Genomic DNA, 27,657 nt, shown 5'->3' on the forward strand with positions numbered 1-27,657 from the left:
TTACACCATCAAAAAATAATAACCAAAGGCACAATGGCCACTAAAGTAATGGGGGATACAGTATTTACAAGCGGCGTATTTCTGATAATGCCTCTGTTTGATAGATTTAGAACATCAATATGAGAGATTTCCCGAGTTCTACTCATGTTTAAATGGATAATAATAACTATCATATCAGATTAAAATACATCATAATAAAATCAAATAGCTGCAACCGTACACTATATTTCTGACATACTGGCTATTCTATTCTCGATGAACACGTTCAGTCGCTGGGTGGAAAGGTTGCGTCAATCATGAAATAAAATTAAATACAACAATTTTATTTTATTTACATATACATACATATTTCTTATTTTAAATACACTAGTATATAAATTTAAACATAAACTCTTCGTAAACAATGGTTAAATTATAATTTAAATAAATTATTCACCCAATCAGAAAAACAAAAAATTGCGTTAGTGTTATCATATATCTTCTTAGAAGTACGTACAACACGAAATTAAATCAAGAATTTGCTATAGTATTCCTTGATAATTTTATTGATTTCATAAAATTGTAATTTGATGTCTATCAAGTAGAATATCATAAGTCTTTATGAACGTATATTTAACGTTAAACATTAAGTGAGTGTAACTTCTGTTTTAATCAGTGACATGAAAATTTATTTAGTTTTAATCATTAAAAAACATATATATTCATACTTTTCCATATAATCCAATGTAGTAGAAGTTATTAATAGATGTATTTCATTTCATAAAATACAGATAGAGTAAATTCGGATTGGCACAACTACAAGTATGAACAATCCACGAATTGAAACATCAGTCATGAAAACATCAACGTCCTTGGTTCTTGAATAACATTAAATATTTTTTTTTATCTATAAACTACTAAATGATCACAACAAAATGCATCATGGAATATTAATTTATGAATGTTTTATTACATAAAAATTCCATATCACAGTATTCTGGAATATAATACAAATTAACATAAATTCCAAATCTGGAATATAATATAAATGTACATAAATATGAGAAAGTTCAAAAACTTTAATCAAAAACTTAAACTAACAGTAAAGTATTAGACTTTGAAAAGTTTAAGTTCTCAGTTTATATTTTTTACATTCATAAACCTCACTATCAATATTCGTATATATTTTATTGTGATCAAACAGCAAGTACCTAGCTAATGTTTATATTATTTATCTAGCAATATGATACAAAAAGATTATAAGTGCTAATTTGAATGATTGCCTTATGTCGCTGTTCAAAGTTGCGCTGTTAGATAAAGCACCTGTAAATAAAAAAAAATTGTTTAGATATATTATATGTAGTAATATAATTAAATTTTATTATACAGACTGAGTAAGTAAAATATTTTTTAAGATTTTCACTAACTACTAACTAACGCTCCAAGTGGTATCAATAGAGATTTTAGGCATATTTTACTGCTTACTGTTTTCAGAAACACGATGTATTGGAAACAAAACGGCGCGATTAGTTTCAGGTGCCGGTGCGACGGTCGTTCTAGGGTCTTCTTCATCCGTCACCTGCTCGTGGCTTTTGAAGTATATCGAGTAGATGTACGCGGAGCATCGGATCTACATAAAAATGAAAAATATTCATCATGAAATTTTTTTTATAGCAGAACAGCAAAGATGTCTACATATGTACATTTTAAAAATATCTACACGATTAAAGTATTATTATAGTATAGTGTAAACTAAAGCAAATAATGTTCTGAAAGTATAAATGTACTTTCGAATTAGCGCAAAATTACTGTGATGAGTTTCAGTTAGAACTCATTACAAGATGCAGATTGTAGATATCTCGATAATTTTCGTAAGGAAGATTAAATGTTTTTGTTTTGTTGTTTTTTTTTTTGGAAATTGTTCAGGAAAATAATGTTAAGAACTTAAAAACTGCGATAAAATTTTTTGATGCCATAAAAATATCAGTATTCATAAAATAAATGTTATGTAAGTATTTATGTACATATTTATTTCTTAAAATGAAGGTTTAATTCAATTATAAACATTTAATTTTCTTCTAAGGTCATAGCTTGCCTTTTATTTTTTATTGCAATTGAATAATAAAAAAAATCTACATATTAAAAATGATCGTTTTTCGTTAAGCCCACCCCGAAAGCACGCCTTTTATTGAATTCAAACAACTAAAATTCAGTTTAATTACACAAAAAAATCTGAAAACGTTATTATAATAGCAGTGATAATTAATTTAATACATTTTGTATCAAGTCAAAAATTATTCACTCAAATTCATGTTACTAAGACATATTCGAATATTTTTTCAGTTTGTTTACAGTTTCCTCATCAATTATCTTAATTCTTCTGTTTAAACGTGGTGTAAATGAAATGGAAAGTTAGTATTTTTATTTTTTTTAAAACATCATGGACTGAACATAAACAATAGGGCTTAATTTTACTTTTAATTTATTTATATCTATCATAATTAATTTTTGGAGACAAACAGGTGCACGATCATATCGAGGAGTTATATAGAGCAATTGTAGAGTAAAATGTGCTGGCGTTTAGGACAGTTGATCTTTATGGGGGTGTCAGGGACAACATACACGCCGGTCTTTACATGGTATGAGGTTCTACTCAGTCACCCCACAGGACGGGTACGTTTTAAAGTCTTCCAGGATAATCCGCATAATCTCAAGAGTTTCTATACTTAACCAGAAATACCGTGAATGCCCAGTGGCTTATTGGAAAAGCCTGACAGCCTAAGACAGTGGCATTTCATGTAAGGTATATGCATTGATGAAGTAATGCTTTATTCTAACTCTACTCTCTTCCAAATTGGTTGTAAATGTAGAGTGACTCCGAAAACGTCTTTGTCTGGAGATTTGAATGTTGTCTATGGTTACAGCATCGTTTATTTTTGTATGAAGAATATATATATATATTGAATGAAGTATAAAAATAAAACCCATAATAGTAGATTATTCGAAAGTATTCGAAACACCAGGTGAAAATTACAAATACCTATCATGATTACGTAACGTAACGCTTAGGCTGAACGTAAAAGTAGGGCTATTATTTGTTTTTGAACAAATATAATTTATATAATAATTATTTATTAAATTTTTCCATAAATCTCTTCATATTACAATCGGTAAACAAACAATTTTTATATTTATCCAGGGAGGCAAGCAATTTTTTATAGACTATAAATTTATTGTCACGAACTTATTTGCAACGTATACCGCTGGTATTTAAAGCTATGGCAAATAATGATTTAATTAAGCATCGGTGTATATTAAATCGATGAATCGGGTACACGAAGGACAGTAGCAACTTCACCACTTTTTCAACCGACTGCCTAATGCAATTTTTTTAACGGACTTCCATAAAGCAGTAAGTTATCAATTCGTCTGCATTTTTTGTTATTACTTTATGTTGGTTAACCCATATTTTCGACTGGATAAAGCTATTTCAATGATTCTTTTATTTGAAAGCTGGTGCTTCCCGTTTGATTCCATTTCAATTTAGTCCAGTTCTGAAAATGGCACCCATGAAAACGATATAAGTCTAAAATTAACATTAGTACTAATTTTAAGAACGACCAACTTTAAGGCCAAGTGATTTCGATTTTATTTATTTATAAGGCTAGACTTCCCAGATGTTCCCATGATGATTACAACAAGATCTTATTATGATATTCTGGGATAATTGAGAAAAAAATTAAAAATGTGCAAGCATATATACTATACATTAAGTAATAGCATTACTTAAGGTGAATTATCTGTAACCTTTATTATTGGAAGATAGATTTCGTAATTATGTTATTAAAAGGCACCGACTTCAGAAGTTGATCACATATTCAGACATTGTTTATATTTAGTTAGCTATTAAATTAGATGATTGAAAAGTAAATTAAAATGGTTTAATTCCTATGTTTTTTTTTTTAAGTCTGTTTGTTTTTGCTATCTGATTTGGCATCGAACACATTTATATGAATTTTAAAGTAATTTTAAATGTCCAGTAATCCTTCAATAAATATTTTCAGTAAATACGTGAACTTCAACTTAATTTTTAATTTTCAGACAATAATGTAAACATCCACTTCATCAGAGAGATTTTACGGTTCAACAAAATTTGAAACTCAAACCGTTGCTACAAGCGTTCGACTAACATAAACTCAACTTATACAAGTTTTATACTTCAAGTAATTAAGCCATATATCACGAGAAAACATTCGTCCCATATCACACATATATATGCTTATAAGGTATCCTTTGACAATTAATAATTTATAAAACCTCTGAATTTTATAACCGTAACAATTTATATTGGGGATTATTATTGGAGAATAAAATATTTACGTTTTAACAAACAACTTTGCTCTAAATCAACAATATTTATATAAATATTTCAATTCAAAAATCAGGATATGTTTATTATATTTTTTTAATGTTTTCGATAGAGTATAAACTAAAAATGAGATACATTTAGCGCCACTTAGAAGACGGAGTCTAGATGATGGTAAAAAGTAAAAGTTTTTCACTACCTCGCCAATTTTGACCTGATTGATAAGAACCCTTGAAATAAATGATAGTAATCGTTAGTCCAGAATTAACAAATTATAATTAAAGACTTAAATTTTACTCACCTTTATTTTACTTCTCACGAAGTGATGTTTTTGCACTGTAAACTGTATGGTACTGTAGGCAGTCCACAAGCTACCGTTCTCGCCTCCGCTCACTCTATGCCAAACGTGTTGTGAAAGTGCCTGTGACAATTTAGAATATCTGTTAAGTTACTCTCAACATAACATAGAATTATTTAATACCTTCTATTATAATGCAATTTATTAAATTAAAATATAACAAAAAGTATTTATAAAAAAATATAAGAAATGATAAATCATTCAATTTTAGAATTACAGTTATTATTCGTACCGGCTCACTGTTCACAAAGAAAGAAAGATTGGCTGGTGGCATAGAGTCGTAACTAATGCACTCCACTTTAAGCTTCATTCCCGGCTTATATCTCTTTTTTAGTCCTATTAATTCTGGATCAGACTTTGGTAGATCTGTGAAAAGAAAATCTACATAAATGAAAATTATTAAGAATCAACTTACGTAATACAATTTTTTTTGTACAGCTTTAACTTATATTTATAATTCATAAGGATTTGAAAAATAATGTATCGAAGTTTTATTATTGTCTCTAAATACAATTAATTGTTTAGTATCAATGTATTACTACAAACGTTTCAAATACAGTAATTAAGTGAAGCTTACAATTGCACACAGTCTTCATTTTCCTCATATCGATATAACGCATCTTCGAAAAATTCCCACTGATGCAAACTAATGCGTTTTCAAATTTTGTTTATAATAATAAAAACTGTGACATGATTTATTAAATTTCATAAAATCACAGAAGCATATAAAATGTTATCAGTTCCTTATAGAAATCGGTTTCAACAAATCGTCAGATAAATTTATGTAGGTACATATTACTATTACCACTATTACTACTACTACTACTACTACTTTTATGATTTATTACAATAGTAATAAATCATAAAAGAGGCAAGATTATATGTGCTTGTTTACGTATCCTTGTACATGTCTTTTGTTGTTACATGTAAAGCAAAAAAAAAATAACTTGTTAAATAATTGATATTTTGAGACGAAATTCGTAAAAGTTATTCTCGAATAATTTTGAAATAAAATACAATTTATTTATTGTTTTGGTTAAAGTTCTTTTATAAATTAATAAAAAACAAGAACCATTTGATTAACTAGAAAGACAAATTTTTTCATGTAATGTTTACATATTTCATTATTACAAACAGTTTTTTCTGTTTACTGGTCATCTATTAAAGGAATTTTTATAATGAAAAATTTTTCATACTTTTTTAGTAAAATAGATCATAAATTATCATCTCATTAATTTTTTTTTTCAACTCGAACCGAATATTGTCATTGTTCAACTCTGTTATTTGCATATATGTGTATATCGACAACTGAAAAACAATTATGATAACTTTTAGGTCATTAAAAAGATTTTTAAAATGAAGAATAGTCTTAATAATTGAAATGAAAGTGATTAAAAACTTATTATGAAAACTAGATATAAATCTGAGAAAAGCATTCAATTGTTTCACTTTTATTTTATTACTCTTCCAGTAAGCCTTATTATTAAAACGGTAAAAATATATCATAAAAGATACTGTTGGAGAGTTTTATGCAACAAGGAGCAATCAAGTTTATTCGAAATAATTATCAGATTTGTTTTCCTATTATTGCTTTCAAGCGAGATATATGTATATATTTAATTTAAAAATACCTTTTTAGATTCAAAAGATCTTAAAGTCTGTAAAATACCATATCTTTCTGAGTCTCTATAAATTTTAATTGTGGTTTGTATTATAATAATAATAATAATATCCACTAGGTAATTTCTTTCCATTACCGTGATATTTATCGACCCATTTTCCAACACGTTCACAACGTTATACGTACTTAGTTTCGTGTTAAACGCGATTTCAATTTAATGGATTTAACATTTAGTAAATTCGATAAACCCCACATTGTATAAACGTGTAATATTTAACTACTAATGATCTCGTAGATTTCAGACTTCGGATTTCGGATTTAATTACATTATTTTAAGTGTTACACGAAATTAAAAAGGAACAATTAATTAAGAAAAATGAGATATAATACTATGTTTCAACCAGTGAAACACTTTTAAGGGAAATGGCTGATGATATAAAAAAATTGTGACAACAAAAGAAGGTCTTACGATACAATGGCGATCGCTTTCATTGTGTTCATGATAATATAAAATAAATTGGACATGGTCATCTGCATATGGTAAACTATAAAGCATTATTTGCATATGAATATCTAAAAAAAATGCGTTTCATTAATAGATTTTTTTTAAGTTACCGTATTTTCTTACTGACATATAACGAGTTTATATGCTTCTGAGTTTAGTTAGTTTAAATAGACAATAAATTGTCAACGACCAATAAGATGACTCCAATACCAATTTTTATTGATTCAGGTATGACAAAATACCGAAACTTTAATAAAAAATAATAATTTTGTAGTAAATATTAAATACATTACTTAAATTGTTATAAAATAATAACATATATGTAGAAATGAGTAACCCATTTATTTTATTGAGTTTTCATAGTAAATAATTGAAAGTACGTTACGTACGCCTAACATATTAAAATTTATATGAACATCGCCGGGGCAACATAGTTGTATGGTTGACATATCATATCACGAGTGACGTTTCTGACATCTGACAAGAATTTTGAATGTACAACACAAGCTATACGATGGCATTGCTATCCTAAAAGAGCGGCAAACAAGTAGTTCTAGGTTTAGGTTATAACTTTTAATACATAATTCTTATATACATCTAAGTAAGATTCGTAGTTTTCCTGTAACTTGTGGTGCCTGTGAAGGGTGTACATACAATGAGTATCAAATTATGGTATTTCAAGTTATTAGAAGAAAAAAATCTGAATAAAATAAAAAAATAAATAGTCTACTCAAGTCAACGAGACAAAAATAAAATATCTGAAGGAGTTATAAAATAAAGGAAAAGACATAAACCGATAAAATGCTATTCAGATTCAAAGCCACCAAAAATATTACTACTAGGAATGGCTTCATGATGACAAGTAATAACTAAAATTGTGTTCGTCACGACGCGGCGGAAATTAAAATTCTCTCACTCAAACTGCCTCGCAAATATTGGAAAATTCTAAGATAAATTATAGAATCCAGCAAATATGTAGAGTACAAGTAGTAAGTAGATGGAGTAAGTGAGTTATATATAAGGTTATTGACCTTGTCAATATAAGATTTTATATGTTTTACGTTCTCTGCTCCGATTCTATTTTAAAACATTACAATGCCAACTTAAGTACTTAGATTTTAATTCGGATACTTCAATTAAATCTGCTAACGAGATAAACCCAGTAAATAATAATAAACCTCTTATTGTTTATAAGGTATATAGTGACTGTACTAAAAAAAAAAACTACTATGAATGTTTTTTTTTAATCCGATAAAAGGAGTTTATATTTTCAAGCCCAGTCTTACAAATTTGGATCAGATCACTTTACTTTAAATAAAATAATATTAATTACGTAAGCTCATCAGCTTAAAACATTCTCGTTATTTTTAATGTTACTATGTAGTGGGAGTCATTGAAAAGTAAGTTTTTTTAACATAGTGAAAATTGTATGATTATTATTAATTATTTTAACAGATTTGGTCTTAACTTTGGACGAATTATGATGAAGCCACGCTCCATTTTACACAAGATCAGTTGGAGAAATGTTCATAGAACTGGCATTGGTTAGCATAAAATGATTTTAGAAATTATGATACAGTCGTCATTAAAAAATGTCATAGACAATCCGAGTTCGAAATGTTGACAAATAGTTCATATGTAAAAATCTTGGGTGTTCAACTCAGTTTAAAGGTGTCATTAAAGAAATTTGTTTTTCCTGGTTGAGCATTATACAAAATCATTAATGTATCGCAAAATCATAACGTTCTTAATCTTTTTCCGGATAAATTTATTTGAAAGGCATAGTTTTCATTTGCCCAAAGGTAATGAAAGAAAAAACATAGAAGTCCACTTTAATCTCTAAGACATTTGTCTTATTTTCATATTTGAAAATGTGAAACGGCCAGCCTGAGTCCTTAAACAAAATTTTAATTAACTAGCTCATCTTCTTTTCCGTCCTGCCGCTTAATTTTTATTATCCCGGTTAATCATTAATATTTTAATTAATCCTTCTACAGTTAGTCTGTATAATAAGTTATCTGGCAAGCTTACTTTTCATCTACTTCCATTTATATTTCTATGCCATAATAGATAAAGTCATTTCTTTTTGTCTATGAAAAAATGTTCAGTACTTTTACGACCAGTCGTTATAATGCATGAAGACTTAATCTGCAAAGAATTGATTTATATGAGCATTTTTTAAGGATGTTAACAACCCCGATTATTGGAATAAAGAAAAGAATGCTCACACAAACAGCAGATATTAAAAGTATTTACAAAAAGAATACCTACCTAATGCTTTTATTTTTACTTTTCATTAGCAAATTTCAAAGAGCCCAGGGCTGTTTTTCGAGATACGTTGATTTTTCCATATATTTCATTGTTTACCCGAACGTTGTGTCGGCCACGTATAAATTACTAGATCCGCAGTTTGTATTCCCTTATAAAATTTCTACTAACGGTTATGGTCTTTCAAGTTTTTGCGTTATGTAAACCTTATTTTATTTTGAATAAATCAATGAATTTTTTAAAAACCTCTTAATGTTACGCATCTTTGAACTGTTAACAAAATCCTTGTGTCGATGTCCTAAGTACCGTTCGTAATAATATTGTCAGTGATGTTTTATCATTAAATATCTGAAATTTAAAGATGAAACACTTTGCAATAACGAGCACTTCAAATGTAACCAGTAATTAACTTAGGTTTCGTTAGTTTCCCAAAATAATATTATAATTAATGCTTAAAACTCCATTTTATAGTAAAACTCTTCGAAAATCTAAAAACAAATGTTATCTTTAGGAAACAAGAACCAAATTTTTTGATATGGATTGATGAATATCTTTTCTATTTGTGTATTTTGTGTTCACTTGCTTAAAAGCAAATCTCACTAAAGTTTCCAAATGTAACTAAACAAATTTTAATTAAAGAAAAAATATTTTGAGTTATTTTATTTTACCATTTCCTTTATAACGTTGCCTTTTTATTGCAGATTTATATGTATTCAGTATAGTAAAGTTTTTCAAAATATGTGAATATATTATAACCTGTTCAATTCTAAAATGCATTTTTTTTATTTTTACGAGCATTCCAAAACTCTTAGAATCTGTTTTCTATTTCCACTTCCTTTTACTCTTATCCCTGTCATTTCGTTAATTTTTTTTTTATATTGAACACTTGATTTATTATTCTTATATCAAATTTTCACTTTTTTGGCCATTACTCCAAAGGCTCATATTATTGCCAATCCCAAGGTCTCAAACTGGATTCAAAATCATTCAACCTGTTATTATAGCCTAGTTCCGGATAAATTTACCATGGAAAGTACAATAGGTATCCTTAGGTACGATAGGTTCTTTGGCCACAGTTGGTGAATAGTTAAGATCTCAAAAATAAAAATATATTTTTAGTATAATAATAATAATTTATTTTTAATTTAATGCTGCCAAACATGTCCACCTGTGCAAAATACCATCACTTCTGAAATATACACGTTTCGTTTGCCCTTTCATGTTCATAATCGTTTATTATTTAGAACCTGTTTATCATTTGTTCAATTTTTATTGCATTGAAATGAACATAAAATCGATTAAATAGTTAAATTAAAGCTTGGACTTTTTCGAACCACATTAGCAGTCACTTTTGTTCAAACCACGTTACCGAGTACTGTCATTACTCTAACCTCTTTACTCTGTTTTGTTTTGAAGTCTATTTTTGTGCGGATGTTTAAAGTTTGAATATACTTTTATTATATTTTTTACTCGATTACCTTCTTACCATGCACGTTATTTGTGAAGACTTCACACTGACGTCTATCGGATATGTTCATTCAGTTTTCAACATCCTTTATCATAACTATTGTATAGTACAATGTTTTGACGTTCCATTGTTTGACTTCCTTCTTTAAAACTCAGATTATTGTTTCGGTAATTTTTTTACCTTTTTGTGTTTATTAGTCAATTTCAAGACCTAAGGTATATCCATGAATTATGTAAATCATCAACATGATCATGGCATTAAATAGGACAAAACCGATATCGAAAAAATAATACAGTTCGTCGCTTTAGTAATAATGTGATAAGTGTTTGATACACAAAGTGTTATTTCTACTCCAAATAAACAAGAGATTTCTTTGTTCGACCGCTTATTAATTATGTATATTTGCGGATAACTTCAGCTTTCATGAACCAATTTTGACTTTTCACTTTTATTGGCAAAGAGATATCCCAAAGTTGATACAATGATAAGGGTACCAGGATTAGATCATTTTACTCTAGAAAAGTCCCGGACAAACTTCAAAAATTTAAGCTCATTCGAATTCGTATGATAAGACTATCTGCTTTATATAGCACAGAGAACGCCTGCAAAACATTAACTGCTGTTTCCAACTGTTAAAATGACGTGACCTTTTTCTACGAACGGTCATTCGAATGCTCTTTCCTCTTACAGTTTTACTAAGCATACCTCGTGCATATAATAACGAATATATCTCAATCGTTGATATTGTTAAGTAGCAGATTTATTTGACTTTTCGAATCAAGCTGTGGGAATGAGGGCAGACTTGACCGAATTATTTTTTCAAAGGCTTACAGTTCCAATCGAGTTAATGAACTGATTAAACTTCATAGGATTCTTTTGACAACCACTCAAGAATTAAAATGAGTCAATGAGCGCTTGCTTCGTAAAAAAAATTGAAAAACGCTTTCGAGCCATTCTGACCCGTATAATATGGGTAGAGTAGTGTAGGATCACGAGAGTCATCGGATTCATTTTTGAGCATTGATCAAGATCTTCTTATCTTTTTTTAGTTACTCTCTTTGATATACAAGCTCCAAAATACGGAAGATGTTACATTAGGTATATTTTGAAATAGATGGTAAAAACGTTAAGTAAGATATTTTTTAACAACTAACAACTGTCACATAGAAAACTAAAAAGTGAATAATAAATTTACTTGCCACATAAAAATAGGACTTTCGATTTAGTTTATAAGATATTATTAATAATAATAACTTAACTGTCAATTCGGTCCTAAATAAAGAAAATTATTAATTGCACATAATTATATTATATGTATAGTGAGATAAAAGAACCTCTTAGAACCGACGAGAAAACCCTTGTTCTTATCTTCCAGTTTTGGTATTTAAGACCAGTAACGGTTTCCCACTTTAGAGAAAAGATAGTCTTTACTCAAAATAATACAAGTTTTTGCAAACAAATTCTAAATAGTGACTGTCGAGAATTGAATAGCAAATACTCTATTGTAGAATGAATTAAGAACGTTGATGTTCGACTTTTATATGGTAAATTATACTTAACAATTGTGAGTACTTAAACAATTTAAGAAAAGTTATAACGATTTAATTGATAACTATTATTAGCACTAATAAAGTAATACGCGAAAAAGAATATTTTTAATACCAAGAGCTTCTCCGCAAAACATATATTTCATTACAATTACAGATTAAGTACAAAATTAAAAAAATTAAGACATTATGTGCCTTAGTACTAACTTACAGTCTGATAGTAAATGAAAAATATAATTACTGTCAGTTTGGGAAAAATAAAAGGATACTGAACTCAGATTAGATATATGGGCAAACCACGTAACTACTACAGAGGCTACTAAGGACGCGAAGGAATAATATTCACATGATAAGATAATATCTTCATGAACACAACTTTACTATAAGAAACTAGCAAGCATGACATTTTGGCAGTGAATTTTGGTGAAGCGTGACTTGGATAAGTGAGGAACCTCCAAAACTGGGACTCATGCTCAGGTTCCAACACGTTGGCACAGAAGCTCACCTCTATATCTGGGTTTCAAAACTTTTGGAAATTAAATTTGAGAAACCAAATTTTGTAATTGCCTTTAAATGCTTTCAATAAAAAGTATATATTTAAATATTAAAATCAAGTTGCCATATTTTAAAAATATATATATTTTTGCTTTATTTTATGAAAAAGTAGTTACCGTTTATTTTATCCATAAAGTTTGCTCGTGTCAGGTATCACGATATACCTTAATATTTTAAATAACGTAATTAAAAAAAAACATATAATCATAAAATAACATGCAATGTAGCAAGAGCTACAGTACAAAATGTTTCTATTATCAAAATTAAGAAGTTGCTATTATGGTCTATAAGACGTCTAAACACTAAATCTGAGGTCCAGCAATTATTAGGAGAACATAATTTTCAAAATATAGATTTCAAAATCGTACTTTATTGACAAAATTTCAATCAATTACCGCACTAGATATTTTGAGTAAAACCTAATTCAAAACATAGTACTAGGTTCAGATATATCAAATAAAGTTTATTTCAAAATTATTTTAAGTTTAGAAAAAAAAAAGTTAACGACTTCAAAAAAAAAAAAAAAAACACAGGAACTATAAAGCTTAAAATTATTGTATAGTTAACTACTATTTCCTAACCTTACCTATCTAATAAAAAATTACTGTGATAGATAAACGAACACCATTTTTACACCTGTTACAATTTTTATACTTCCCAATAATTTCATGTGATAATCAACTAAATATATATTACAGATTGATAACCTTCTTTTTTTTTGAAGTTGGTTGATAAGATTATTATTAGTTAATATTAATTGTTATAACGCCTATAATTTATTGATTGTTATAATGCCTAAAATAATATAATTAAATAATTATCTTGTGTGAGCAAGCTTAACTTTTCAATATATTGTCTCATTTTTGCCTATTTTTTTAGAGACTTTCAATAACCATATCAGGTCAGACTATAAAAAAGTTATTACAAATTATTGATTGTAAGTGCTATGTAAAACTATTCAATTAATTGTGCTTTTGATTATATGTTATCATTCTGATTCTAGTTTTATTTCAAAAAGGAATTATTTTTTTTTTAATTTAAGAATTTTTTTCACCTAATATTAAAAAATATAGTATTGTTGTTGATAAAAAGTAATATAATACATTCAAGTTTATAACAATCTTTACATTCCAGGCTCGAATTATTTATACCGCGTCTAACTAAATAATAAAAAGTTAAATGTACGAAACGAAATTCGAAGTGTACATGTACAAGTACATCTCGTCAAAATTAAGTAATACTTTTTTTTTATTTAATGGCCCTTAAATAGAAATAATACAACATATTTAAATTATAAATAAATACAGCTTTCGAAAGTGTTTGGTGATTGCTGTCACTGTAACTAGGTTTATACAAAATTGAACACGGTTTGATTGACGGTTTAAAAAAGAACTATAATAAATGATAAACATAGTTTAAAATAGACAAATTAATACAAAAATTATTTACGTATTATAATAAACGTTTTTTATTATCTGACTGCTATAATTCATGTCTCTGTAAAATATTAAAACAAAATTGTTTATACTTTCATCAAAATAAACTAAATTCATATAAAAATTTATCAGACAACTCCAAACAAAGCTCGTAAAAAGTACTCGTAATACTTGCCCACAACGTGCATAAAACCATGCATTTGAGCTGTTAAGAAGGACGGTGCATCTGCAGACACTTCGCAGGTGTATCTTCCATGAGCTCTCTTCGTCGCAGCCTTTATTGTTACTTGCTTGGCATCGCTAGCGTCCCTCTGCACACAGGTAGAATCATATTATTGTACTAATAAATTATTCTACACAATTTAAAATATAAATGTACAAGTTATAGAAAATACTTTTATTGAGAGAATAGGAACAATTGTTACAAACAAAATATCTTCAAATATTCTATGTCGGAATATATTTTAATTTATATTCTTCAGTATATTATTTAATTTAATATTTAATTTATAGATTTTGCAAGGCGGTGTTCGTAATTTTATTTTCAGAATATATATTTCTCTTACGTAAAACTTGTATTTCTTACATAGTTTCAGCTTTATTCTACTCTTTGATGTGAGGGATTCTTACTTTAAGCATTGTTCTGAGATGTATTCAATTTAATAAGGTTTTATCATGCTGACAATTTCGTCTAAAAAACATTTTGTGTTTAATAAAACGTAAACAATAAAATAATAAATTTTAAACTAGAATTCCGATATTCAACGAGGATGATTTTTTCTTATAATTTATCAATTTCTTATCGGCTCACTTTTACTGTCAAATATAATTTGCATTGTGCAACTACACACTGATAGTTTCCTATTTATCATCCACTAACCTACGTCGATACTGTCCTGCTGCAACTGTACCTATTTTTTTTTATTACTTACATAATAATTTTCTTAAACTAGTTGGGTTAATCTATGTGGGTTCATAAAGTTGATTTTCACTTAGTTACTTATATTAAAATTATTTCTGCATGTCCTAAATTTTTAACACTATTGAATTTTCAATATCTAACCTTTTTATTTGAGATGTACAATCCTTTAGCGTTTTCCTGTTTATACGCCTAAATATAGTACACATATACATAATAAAACAAGACAAAACTAAAACCCTAAGTTTTGATAATTATTTTGAATACTAAGTTAATTAATTTAACAATAGTGCATATAAATACTTTTAAGGTTTTGGCATGTTGTTGCTGGTCTTACAGATAGCCTGTTGTTTGTAATAATTATAATATTTATGCATCACAAAGCCATTCCTAATTCCAAGTCATCAGAAGTACAATTGGATCCTTGATGTAATAAATAATCTAGCCCAGACTAATTAAATGGAATAAAAATATTATGAATGATAATATTCCACTAGTTGTCCGATAGGTCATCTCTAAGGGTCGACATAATTATTTTGCTATTGCTCGGACGACCTTTCTCCTTTGAAGGTTTAAAACAGCTTGTATTTTATTGAACATAGTTTATTTATTATTTCTATTCTTCAAAAGAATATAATCAATACCAGAAGGTTTTTGTTTGTGGTTAATTTTCATTCACCATCATTAGGCCTTTTAGAAATCCAACGGCGTTGAACCGCAAGAAGCTGCCTTCCTGTGAAGCACTTTGAGTCACCACGTGCTCCACGTCTGAACGTATTCCGTGTATACCTGATACTTCGTATCTGACACATGCAAAGTACCAGTCTCAGCTTTTCATATTTTCTGATAGAAATCGTATTACTAGAAACATATCTAATCTCGGGAAATAAATGCTGCTATAAAATCTATTTTCTTTAGAAAACAGTAAATACCTTCAATATCTCCTTGTGCAATGGTACCTTGGACTGGTAAACAAGATCCACATTAAATATCTAAGGTTTATTATGATATACATTTAGTCTTTATGAACATTACCTCAAGTGACCCACAAATAACCACGGCTATGTCTAACTAGTATTTAATAAAGTTCTGGTAAACTTTGTCAAATTATTATTAATTGTACAAGTGCAACAACATAAGCTTTAAATTATTAACATCGAATAAATACTCTTCGAAAACCAGCAAAACTTTTTTCTTTGAGTATAAACCTCTTAACTGTGACATTGAATATGGAAATTTGTTTGTAGATGGGATTTTAGGGACTGAAGAAGAATGTAAAGTGTTGCTGTTCTTTCCGATTCCCCAATAATCGGAGTTAATAGTTAAAATACTTTAGCCCGATCTTCGGCAGTGGCACCTTCCTACGCTATTACTATGATGTGTAAATATTTATATATTAAACAATTGCCAAGTCTCCCTATTTAGTGAAATGTTGTGGTATGTTTACAAATTTTGTATTCGGTAAGACGACCGCCACAGTGCTTATTTCCAAATATTGATTATTGGCTTCCACGTGTTACTTTTCCTAGAAATGTTCTTTGAGCAGGTGCTTTATTTGTTTACTTTTTGTAAAAGTTCCCAGTGCAGAAAATGCAGTCTTTTATTAAATCTGTACAATACCCAATATATATAAAATAGTTTAATCAAAATAAATGTTTCCATTAAAATACTTTATGATAAACTGAAGGTTTTATTTTTAATTTCCATATAAACAATTGAGGACACGACGGTTAATTAGTGTCCCATAATTAAATGCGTACATATGTATGTTTGTATGTGTTCCCATTGTATATTCTTTATACATATGTGTAGCGTAGCTACTATATATAAAATTGTAGTGTCTGTTAAGATCTAAGGCTTTCATGAGTATTCATTTAAATGAAACTGAGCTTTTTCGGATTACTACGCGTATTTTATTATTTTACAAACTTCATACTCCCGACGTTTCGGTTACTTTGCAATAACCATGATCACGGGTAGACGAGATGTGAATCAGTTGATCGTGTTATTTATCATCTACCGTCAAAGATTTCTTAATTTTGTTCCGTATCGCTCTGGATGGACCCAGATTGCGCTTACAGTGTCACGAGGTCCTGCGGTATGGTAACGGACATATGATTATATATTTTTAAGGAGTTGGATAAATTCCAGCCATCTTCCCTATTGAAATTGGTATATGTTTTATTTTTAAAGGCCTCGCAGATTAACCTCGGTATATCTCTGTCTCCGCGAGCGAGGATTTGTGGTTTATCAAACCGAATGTAGTGACCTGGTTTGTCCATTTTGGAAGGATGAATTCTACATATAAGTAGATAGTTGCAATGGGTTCATTAGTTTCCCCTGTTGTCGCTGATATATTTATTCATGGAGCACTTAGAGGGGCAAAGCTATTTACCCTCCTCCAATAAAACCTTTAATATATAAACTGTATGTAGATGACACCTTCACGATATTAAATAAAAATAAAACATCTGTTTTTCTGAACCATCTTAATTCTATCAATAACAATATTCAGTTTACTATAGAATTAGAGGTAAATAATTCTTTAGCTTTTCTTGATATACTTACGTAGATGATAAATAACAAGACCAAATGACAGACATTCATGTCTCGTCTGCCCGTGATCACGGTTGCTGCAAAGTAACCGACACGTCGGGAGTATGTAGTTTTTAAAATAATAAAATACGCGTAGTAATCAGAAAAATATTAGTTTCATTTAATTGGAGTGTCTGTTTGAAATATTGAAATAAACGTTTTTTACTACGTGTACATGAATTCTTATATATAGTACATACACCAAAATAACATCTTTTTTATTTTTTATTTGTCTGTCTGTCTGTTCCGTCTAATCTCTGCAATTGTTAGATTGATTTTGACGGGACTTTAATTGTAAGGTACTTGATGTAATAAGGAGTAACTTAGACAACTTTTGTCCTGATTCCAAATGCTGATCCCGATAGTAAGCGTTATCACGTGCGAGTGGGAAGCGGGGTATTTGCGGAACAGTAATGTATTATAGGTTTTTGATTTTCTAAGTCTGTAAGGTAACTGACATGCTGTGTACCTAAAAAAAGGTGTATTGACAAAATATCACATAACGCGTTCCTATCTGAATTATCATCCGCTCTTGGTATAAATAAAACAGAATTTCAAATATGTACACATTTCGTTTTATAACAATTCTTCTAGAAGTGGAAACAATTGACTGAGTCAAAAATACGAATTTTTACCTCGCGTAAAACGATAAGTGACGGTTCGGACAAAACAAGAGGGCATTCCTCGGACATAGTCAGATATCATTCAAAGGTCGCATGTAATTAATTTAGTTATTTTGCAATGGTTGATAGAACAAAATATGTAAACAATAAAAGACTAGAAAAAAACATTTTGAAGTCTACATTTGATTAAATTACTATATTATAGTATTGAAATCAAAGCCTCACAATTTCAAGGTATATTCAAAAGTTAAATAGCTTTTCAACTCGCAAAAGAAAGGAAAATGAAAATCTTTCGATTAAAATGAAATATAAAATACAGGTATAACTGCAGTTAATGTTATTTCATTTGCAGTAGGAAAAATGCTTCAAGTCTCTCTCCGTGATAAAAGATCCAAAGTATGCAGGATTAAGAAAGTTAAGCTGCTGACAGTTATTTAATTTCAAATATTTCGTTACCTTTTTAATTTTGTTAAGAACTAAATTTCTTTACTGCCAGTGTTTTTATATTTTTTTGGAAAATATTATTATAAACTACCTACCAAAAATCAACAATAACACTATAAAGTTTACGGTCTCCAAACCTTGACCATGCTCGTACTGTTTATTTTGGGGTCAGACAAATTGATATTCGTGGTATCATCCCCATCTCTGTATTTATTAATAAGCTAAAGTGGCTCTCATTCGTCACCGCCGGGATTTACATTTGCCTTCTCTATTCCACTGATGGAAATCGATTCCATGCTACTTTTATATCCTAACAAGAATTTCAAGTTCTTCTATTCTCGTTATCTGTTGATAATACTAGTATTGTTATGTAAATTATGTTTACAACAACCGGAGGACTTTATAAAACCAAAGTTTTCTTATAATATATTTAAAACTAAATGTTACGACTAGATCTTGTACTAGGAATCAATAATGTTCGATGCTAGGTCACATAATATTGAATGTCTCTCAATTATTAAACCTTAATACATAAATAGTCTCGAGTGTCAATACTACGTATTATTGGGGTTTACTTTGCAGCGACGATCGGGTGTCTCAGCAGTGTGATATAACATGTACTTACGACTTATTTGTTATTTATTTTATATTATTATATATAGTGAGTTTATATATATTTTTTAAGAAGTGTTTCATCTTCATTCACCTATTACTTTCACGTAGGATAATGAACATTACGATCATAAAAATAAGACGTTTGATATATTTTTCTTGGCATTCAATATTTAATATAGATTTATATAAATAACATAAGTATTTAAGACACATTTATATTCTCCGTATCCATCTTTGATATTCATTTAACTTTGTCAAGTTTGTCGACAACAGACTACAAATTAATGAGTCTCTTATTGTTAACCAACAATTCAAATAATACATTTTAATTAATTAATTTTCTCATCTTTATTATTGTATATAAGAAATATTTTTTTAGATAATGATAAAACGTTCTGACTAACTCTAATTTTAATAAAGATTTAAAACAGATAAAAAATAACTCATTCTATGCTACTCCATTTCATGTTTATTTTATTAGAAAACAACAAGCATTTTATATAAAAATTATTTCAAAAAACTCATAGTCAAATGAATAAAGCCTTTTTGAAGGAATATATCTCACTAATTACTTAAACTTCAGCCTTTGCCACTTATTGAAATAACAACAAATTCTTTAATATGTTTTCTTATATAAAGGTAATAATATTACACATTTATTATATTTTTATGGCAATATTCAAGAACAATGAATGACTAAAGCGAAGAAAAACGTACTTTGTATACAATAAAAAGCACAAATGCTATTTCTTATATAAGTGAAGAAGGCTTAAGAACTGTATCCAATTTTTATTAAGTGCTTTGAATATTTTATGTTAATGAAAAACGTTATACATTTTTAATACTAACATCTCATTGACATTCGAAATTTATAAACGTGAATATTTTAGGCATTTAAACAACGTATATACATATATTCTTGACAGGTGGAAATCAACTGGATGGTAGGGGACCACCAAAATCTCCCGCCGTAAACAAGCCAAGACTATAAAAAACCAGCAATTTAACTGAAGCTAATTTTAAGCACTTTGCTGTCATTGATTTATAAACATCTTATTAAAGACCTTTTAAAACAAGATATAAAGATTAATTAAGTTGTGAAAGTTATTAAACTCAGTGTTTAAACATTTAAAGTGTTAAACGGTTTTATTTATATATCAAATTATTATTAAATCTGAAAATATCTTAATGAGAAATTGTCTTCTTATTCATTATTATAAATTGATTGGTCATGATTCTTCACCAAATCCTAATGAATTTTTTGTTAATTAAGTGATTAACAGTATATGACGTCATCCCACATAAAACGCGGTTTACGAGTAATTCCATCAGCCAATACCGCAAAACGTTAAAGCCGTACAATTTATAGCCACTGTTCATGTAGACAAATTTGTTGCAGTGGCCTTATGCAATTCTACACAGATGGGACTAGGTAAATTGTATACATTTTGTTTACCCTGAAGTTCGATATACAATATCACAAAAAACTAAAAGTAGAGCTTCAGGTATTATGTTATAAAACAACGTAATTAATTCTTCTGCTTATATACTTTTTTATTATGCAATCACTTCCCAAAAAGTCATATGTAACCACGCAAAAACAATCATCCCAAAACCGTATATCGAAAATTATTAAAATATTTGTGACAACGGGGACGCAAAAGTTTGAATACGGTTTCAAAATACTCACATCCACGTCTATTCCCGATATCGGAAATACTTTAAGGGGCGGTACGTCTCGTGGTGAATAGCGACAGAATTCTCTATCACCTCTGTACCATTTCACTTGGTATAAATCCTCCTTTTCTAGATCGTACATACATTTAATGACTGCCGGCTTGCCACGTTCCACAGCTTCTGGTATCATCATATAGACATTTTTGAGACTGAATGAACCTGGAAATAAATACTAATATTATTTAAATAATAAAAGGAATTGTCAGTGTTTTTTACTTTAAATCTACTATTCACTCTCGTTTGTGTGCTCAAAGTTATGAGAAATAACATTTTATATTTTACGACATCTATATTTAGTATAGTGATGGCCTTATATGGTTTCACTTATTTTATCATCTAGTGATAAGATATGTGTTTTATTTGTCCCCATGAGGATGAAGGGATGGACGCTTAAACAGATCTAACATATCTTTATTTTGACTGTCACCTAAATACATATCCATTGTGCTAAAAAAATTTAAAGTTTTATGTTACGATAATATCTTTTCCTGTGATTTCCCATTCCGAATTGTAGACAATAATTAAAAAGTATTTTGTGTTTTAACGCAATTTTCAAATAGGCTTTAAATATCCCCTGTACTCCAAATATCGTGGCCCAGGGCTGTGGAAGCTGCAACATGTTCTTCATATAAGTAATAAAGCAAATAAAATTAAAAAGTAAAAGCATCATTAATGGGGATAGCATCAAGATTAATCCTAAAGCTCAAATCTGATGACGTTAAAGTGATACAAGAAAAGAAAACTAAACATATATTTTTTTAGCATTTCATAATGATTTTTGACTCAAAATTAAAAAAAAAAATCTACTTTTTTGAACTTTTCATTCTTTATTGGTATAACTTCAGTCATAAAAATAAATTGTTATTATAATTCTTGAATTATTTTCCTTGTTTTATAAGATAAACACATATATAATAATTACAATTACTTCGGTATACTTATTAAAAATCCATTTGTTAGAATTTCCTCAAAAAAAAACATCAGCGAGGATATAAATAAAATTAATTTACTTACATCTACTAACTTCATAAAATTTATAACTTCATAATAATGAAGTTATAAATTTCTTGTTACAATAACACTTTCTACTATATTTGACTAAAAAAAATATATTACAAACGGTAGAGAACTTTCCAGTTTAAATATGGCATTAGCCAGAATAGTAGAGGCCAATCTCCAAAGTATGTTGGCGCATTGCCGAAGATGTCAATTAGCAGGACTATGTTGAATTCGCATTACCTTATTACCTTATCTATTTATTTGTTTTCTAACTAAATTCAATTTAATTAACATATAATAATACAAATACCATTTTTTTTTTATTTCTACATATCACATAACTTATCGACGAATGAAATACATGACAATTTGTATAAAACATTTCTATTTCAAGAACCTAAAACGTTTATAGCGTAATTTCTAGACATTGCTAAATTTATCCTCTTACAATCCTATTTTTACTTTATTACGTTTGTCTATTTAAAAATATAAGTAACACATATAATTAAAATGTCAACGCGAGAAACGTGCACTTGTAACAAATGTCTATAGTCATGAAAAAGATTTCGTAATTTGATAGATTGTGTATCACATGTGATGTAAATGATCTGATCGCATAGGAAACGAACAGCTTTAAAAAATGTATTTAAATTTTGCGAGCATATTTTGAGGTACCTATAGTATAGTAATATTCCTATAATGTTTACTGCAAAACTAAATTAAATAAATTAATATACCAACCCAAGAGCATGAGAAACACAAGATATTACATTTTCAAAGGTTTAGTTTTCAAAGTATTTAGATTAATTAAATAAAATGTCTTATTTTTTAATATATGTTTATAACATATTAAAAGTAAATACGATGTGGTTCAAGGTTTTCGATTGTAATAAATCTTTCACTGCATATAATATTTAAAAATTAATCTCTGCTTTTTAACGACTAGAATATCAATGGAGTTTTAGTGGCCGCTAGCTTTAATCGAACAAACACAAATGCAAGGAAATCTGGAGGCATTATTTATCTTTTGTAAAATAAACATCTTAATCAATGATATGGACATTTTGCTCGTCAATGAGATAATATTAAGACAATTCATGACGCGCTAGTCATATTTCGGATGTATCGACAGGGTGTTTTCATGATAAAATTTGTAAAGTATTGGAAGTGATTGAAGAATAAGATAAAAAATATCTCCTTTTAATTGACACTTTTAAAATTAAACTCTGTAATAAGCGAGACTATTAGGTAATTACTCGTCAAATTTTAAACAAAACCTTAGAGATTATAAAAATTTGCAGCCCATGTTTATAAGCGACAAAAAAGAGGACAAAAAATAAAGAATTTGTGACTCCAATAAAGAAAAAAGTCTTTACTTACATTGAGATCACATATAACTTATGATTAAAAAAATTTATCATACATTCTCACAATTTAAGAGATTACAGCAAAGTTTAGACTGTTACTTATCATTATAAGTACAACAAATAAAACAAAAGAGAAGTTTAAATCTCTCCTATTTCGTAACCAATTGAGGAATAACTTATCAAGGCTATTGTAAAGATGAAAACACACAACGGGAGTTCCTAAGAGGAATGTTTAAGTAGTAACGATTCGTCGATGAGTATTGAAACCCGCATTATGAGGTAAGGCGTATAAGTAAATTTCAGCGTTCTCTTAAGAGTACTTATCAGAGGTATGAGTATTAAATATCGGTTTGAATTAAGATTAAACCCAATGAGCACACTAAAATTTATAATTTGCTTTTGCAAGAAGAAACACACAACTTTTCAGATAAAGAGAAATTTAAGAGAGAATGCCAAGGTGCAAATTCAACAAGTTCATAAAAGAAAAAAAAGATTTTTAGTTTTCTTTTGGTTAGAGTAATTTACAATGTAGGTACAGAGAGTTTTAAACATTGACATGGAAAGATTGAATTAACGGATGATGGTAAAAATCCTGGACGGTGTAGACCAAATAGTTTAGAAAGAGAAGATTAACTTGATAATAACCTCCTTAATCAAGAAAATATGTATTTTTATCTTCCAATATTATAAATGGATTTTACTTAGTATTTTTTAATTCCGACTGATTTTATAGAACAGAAGTCTCATGCCTTGGAATAATACCAAAATAGCTTTGGCCAAGTCTGTCAGTTCTGGCCAAGTTGTGTGGCAAGATGGCAAAGATTCAACGTGGAAATAAATGAATGACGCAAACGAAAATCGGTTATGATGTTCTCATTTCTCTCTAGAACATTGTTTTCAAAACTGAGATTTTTATTTTATATAAATTACATCAATTAAATAAATATTTTAAAGAATTTATCCACGTTGGAGAATTTAATAAATTTCCTGTATCGCTTTTAACGTGGCCCTTGAATTATTATAAAAATGATAAATATGATACCAATAACTTGTATCCAATTTAAATTCAACCCACCTTAATAAAATAAAACTAAGCTTAAATCAAAAATAATAAAATGCAAAATTTATTAAAGTGGAAAAAATATCACCATCACCAAATGCAGATGCATTCTATTTTTCTTTGTTTTTGTGGAATTAGAATTCTTAACTTTTAAATTTCATTCCTGGTTTGTTTTATTATTTTCTACATAACAATATTTTTTTCTTATAAATATAGTAACCTTACTTGCTTGTCACACAATAGAATTCCAATTGGGAACAAGGAGTGTCTTCAATCTATTTTAAAGCTATATATTTACTATTCAGGCTTCCATTGATTAGCAACCTCAGCTGTCTACCACGACTGGAAGCTATTATAAAAAATACAATAGATGCATTTACATCGAAAATTCCAGGGAAATATTCATACTACACTTTTGAAATATTCTACTTCACTGGGTTCTCAAAAGTCCTCTCCTCAGGCGTGAATAGCGCAGTTCCCAGTTCAAAAAAAAATTCAGAAACATAAATATAAAACGTAATACTTATATTATGACAACCTGATACAAAATTCCCAAGTTTGATAAAAAAATATATATTTGAGAAATTGTGATTGTGGCAGGTTTTTGCGGAGAGTAATGTCAAGCGTGTTCAAAGGTATTTGTGGACAGGAAAATAGCGCATTTGCATCGGGTGTGTTTCTCTATCCTCGTGTCCCATACCTTACTTTTATTCCGTCTGTAACACAGCATTTAAAGTCTTCGTTTTATTTATTCTTTGAGATTATTTACTTTTATTTCATCCTTTTAAAGACTTTCATCATCTCTCGACTCTTGCCGGTATACATAAAAATATTAATTTATTTAAGTAAAGGGCACGAGTTCATGTTTCTTTTCCTTTAATGAGACGAAACCGAATGAGATCTAAGACTTTCGCGAGTATTATTAATTTAAATGAAACTAATATATTTTCGGATATACTACGAGGATTTTATTATTTTAAAACTACATAATCCCGACGTTTCACCTAGGTGATAAATAACAAGGACCAACTGACAGACATTCACATCTCGTCTGCCCGTGATCACGGTTGCTGAAAAGTAACCGAAACCCCTATGTAACGCGCGTTAAACACTCACCTCCGCCGTCCAAGCTCCTCTCCTTACCTAACCAAATTTGAAAAGAACCTACTAGGGCTACCTTCAAAGTACGTTCCAGGAATGAATTAATATTAGTTCTGGACGGGCCCAAGTCTTTTAATAGGTTGTAGAGATTTTGCCGTTATGCCTCTCGCTTCCACTTCTACCGCTTACAAATCCACGACGAACCTATTTCGGGTGAGCTCGTAATATTTATTGACCTTGATGGCATAGTCTATGGGGATGTTGGTTTCTCAAGGAACCGTATGCTCTATTATAATAATACAAAATATGTCTGGTCTGGAGGACGAGGCACAAATATCCTCTGGGATTTTGATTTGTATCTCATACGTATCCATCATTATAGTCATATCCGAAGCCGCTTTAAGGATAGAGTAAGGCTTGACGTTTGATTTTGTAGCCCTAGTGCCTTCTCTTACCAAACCTACTAACCGCTCATTTGTGGTTATTTCTCTTTGCGCTCTGGCTACCGATAGACTAACCGCTTCACTTATGATTTCCAGAATCCTATCTTGGCGACGCGAGTGTTGACCGCTATCCAGGAGTACTTAACATCCCACCAGCAAATGCTTAGTAGTTGTAACTACCTTTCCATAGAGATAGCAAGTTTCTTCGGTAACTTTTCCCCATCTTACTAAATTACTCTGATCTGGGAAAGTCATTTGGAACGCATTCTGATAAAATTTTAGCAATGCTAGCCAATCATTTATTAAAGTGCGCCATTTCAGTGCTGACGGGATGCAAAAATCTCTTATGTCTAACCACTTGTTCTCCATCTCTTAACCCATTGCATGGATCTTATATTTATCATTCTCGTCTTGCCGTATAAGAGATTTCAATATATCCGTATCTTGGACCTGCTTGCTTGATCCTAACCCTACTCTGTTACTTTGTGCTCTCGTCATAAACCGGTTAAGGAATTGAAGCCTTGACTCTAGCTCTGGGTTATCTTTGTCTTTTGGGAGACATCATATGATATCCCTAGGATATAACTTTGTGAAACACTTTGGTGTTTATAAAGCTCCGATGGCCTTTTTAGACTCATCCCAAAACTATTGCGATTCCTGAATAAAGCTGATGAATCAGCCGACACCACGAGCCCGAGCCAAAACTTTAACATCTTTACTTCTAATTTCATCTAATTTTAACAAAAGGGTTTTGTTAAAAATAATAGACGAGAAAGGCCAATTTAAACGTCAAGTTAGGTAGTTGTCGTACATTCCAACTTTTTTGACGTTACTGATCTGTTGGCTATCTACCTTGTTAAAATCGTTTAAAATGCTATCTACTATTCCTTCTAAAGATAGAGTCCGACCTATATTATCACTTTTATGACCGAGAAATTAAAATGGTGATTTTTCCGTAACCGTAGAAACGCATTGAACGCCTAACAATAATCCCGGATCATATGAGGTATATCTTGTATTCCGCGTACCAAAATACAGACAGTGACATTTATTTGGTTTTGTCCTCAATCCATTTGTCCACTTACAGAATTAATCACTTCATTCAATAGTATTTGATAGTGTTTGGGGTCGTGACCCACGTGACACGTATGTCAGTATTGCGAGTAAAATGGATTCTGTGTATTTATTATTAAACTTGAACCAATACTTGCATTTTTCTCATTTCTGATTAGTTTATCTAAAAATATATTAATTACAATATTAAATACTATTGGAGGTAAACAACAATCTCGAAGTAATTCTACATTATAACTCAAAGTTTTTGAGGGACCTTTTTTATTTATTATCGAAAATTTTTATTCTGAGTAATACGACGCGATCATATCACTAACTAGGGGTGGAAAGTTGTACCATCTTAGCGAGAATAGCATAAATTCATGTTGTATCGACCCGAACGCGTTCTCTAAGTCTATCCAACAAATTGTGATTTGCCTCTCGCTTTTCCTAGCATCTTTTAAACTCTCCGACGGCAAAGTGTTGTATTCTAGTCATCCAAAAATTCCGGGTAAAACCCTTTTCGGTGATTTGGCCTAAATTACCTGTTGCTGAGCATGCGTCGCGTCATTCTCGTTTGTAGAACTGAGAAAAAGAT

The 27,657-nt window shown here is 29.4% G+C and overlaps 1 protein-coding gene across 1 annotated transcript in view; it reads right to left on the bottom strand.

The window, feature by feature from the left end:
- Nucleotides 1-307: 307 nt before the first annotated feature.
- LOC116768496 (uncharacterized) overlaps nucleotides 308-27,657 on the bottom strand; it is a 45,473-nt gene continuing 18,123 nt past the window's right edge. The window contains exons 2-7 of the mRNA XM_061525691.1: nucleotides 20,990-21,195; nucleotides 14,279-14,414; nucleotides 4,936-5,069; nucleotides 4,647-4,766; nucleotides 1,465-1,609; nucleotides 308-1,302 (exon numbers count right to left, since the gene is read on the bottom strand). Of these exons, the coding sequence (XP_061381675.1) occupies nucleotides 1,211-1,302; nucleotides 1,465-1,609; nucleotides 4,647-4,766; nucleotides 4,936-5,069; nucleotides 14,279-14,414; nucleotides 20,990-21,195 (833 nt within the window). The 3' untranslated portion in view covers nucleotides 308-1,210. The remainder of the gene's footprint in view (nucleotides 1,303-1,464; nucleotides 1,610-4,646; nucleotides 4,767-4,935; nucleotides 5,070-14,278; nucleotides 14,415-20,989; nucleotides 21,196-27,657) is intronic.

This window comes from Danaus plexippus, chromosome 4 (assembly GCF_018135715.1).
Source record: "Danaus plexippus chromosome 4, MEX_DaPlex, whole genome shotgun sequence".
In the NCBI taxonomy this organism is placed as follows: Eukaryota; Metazoa; Arthropoda; class Insecta; order Lepidoptera; family Nymphalidae; genus Danaus; species Danaus plexippus.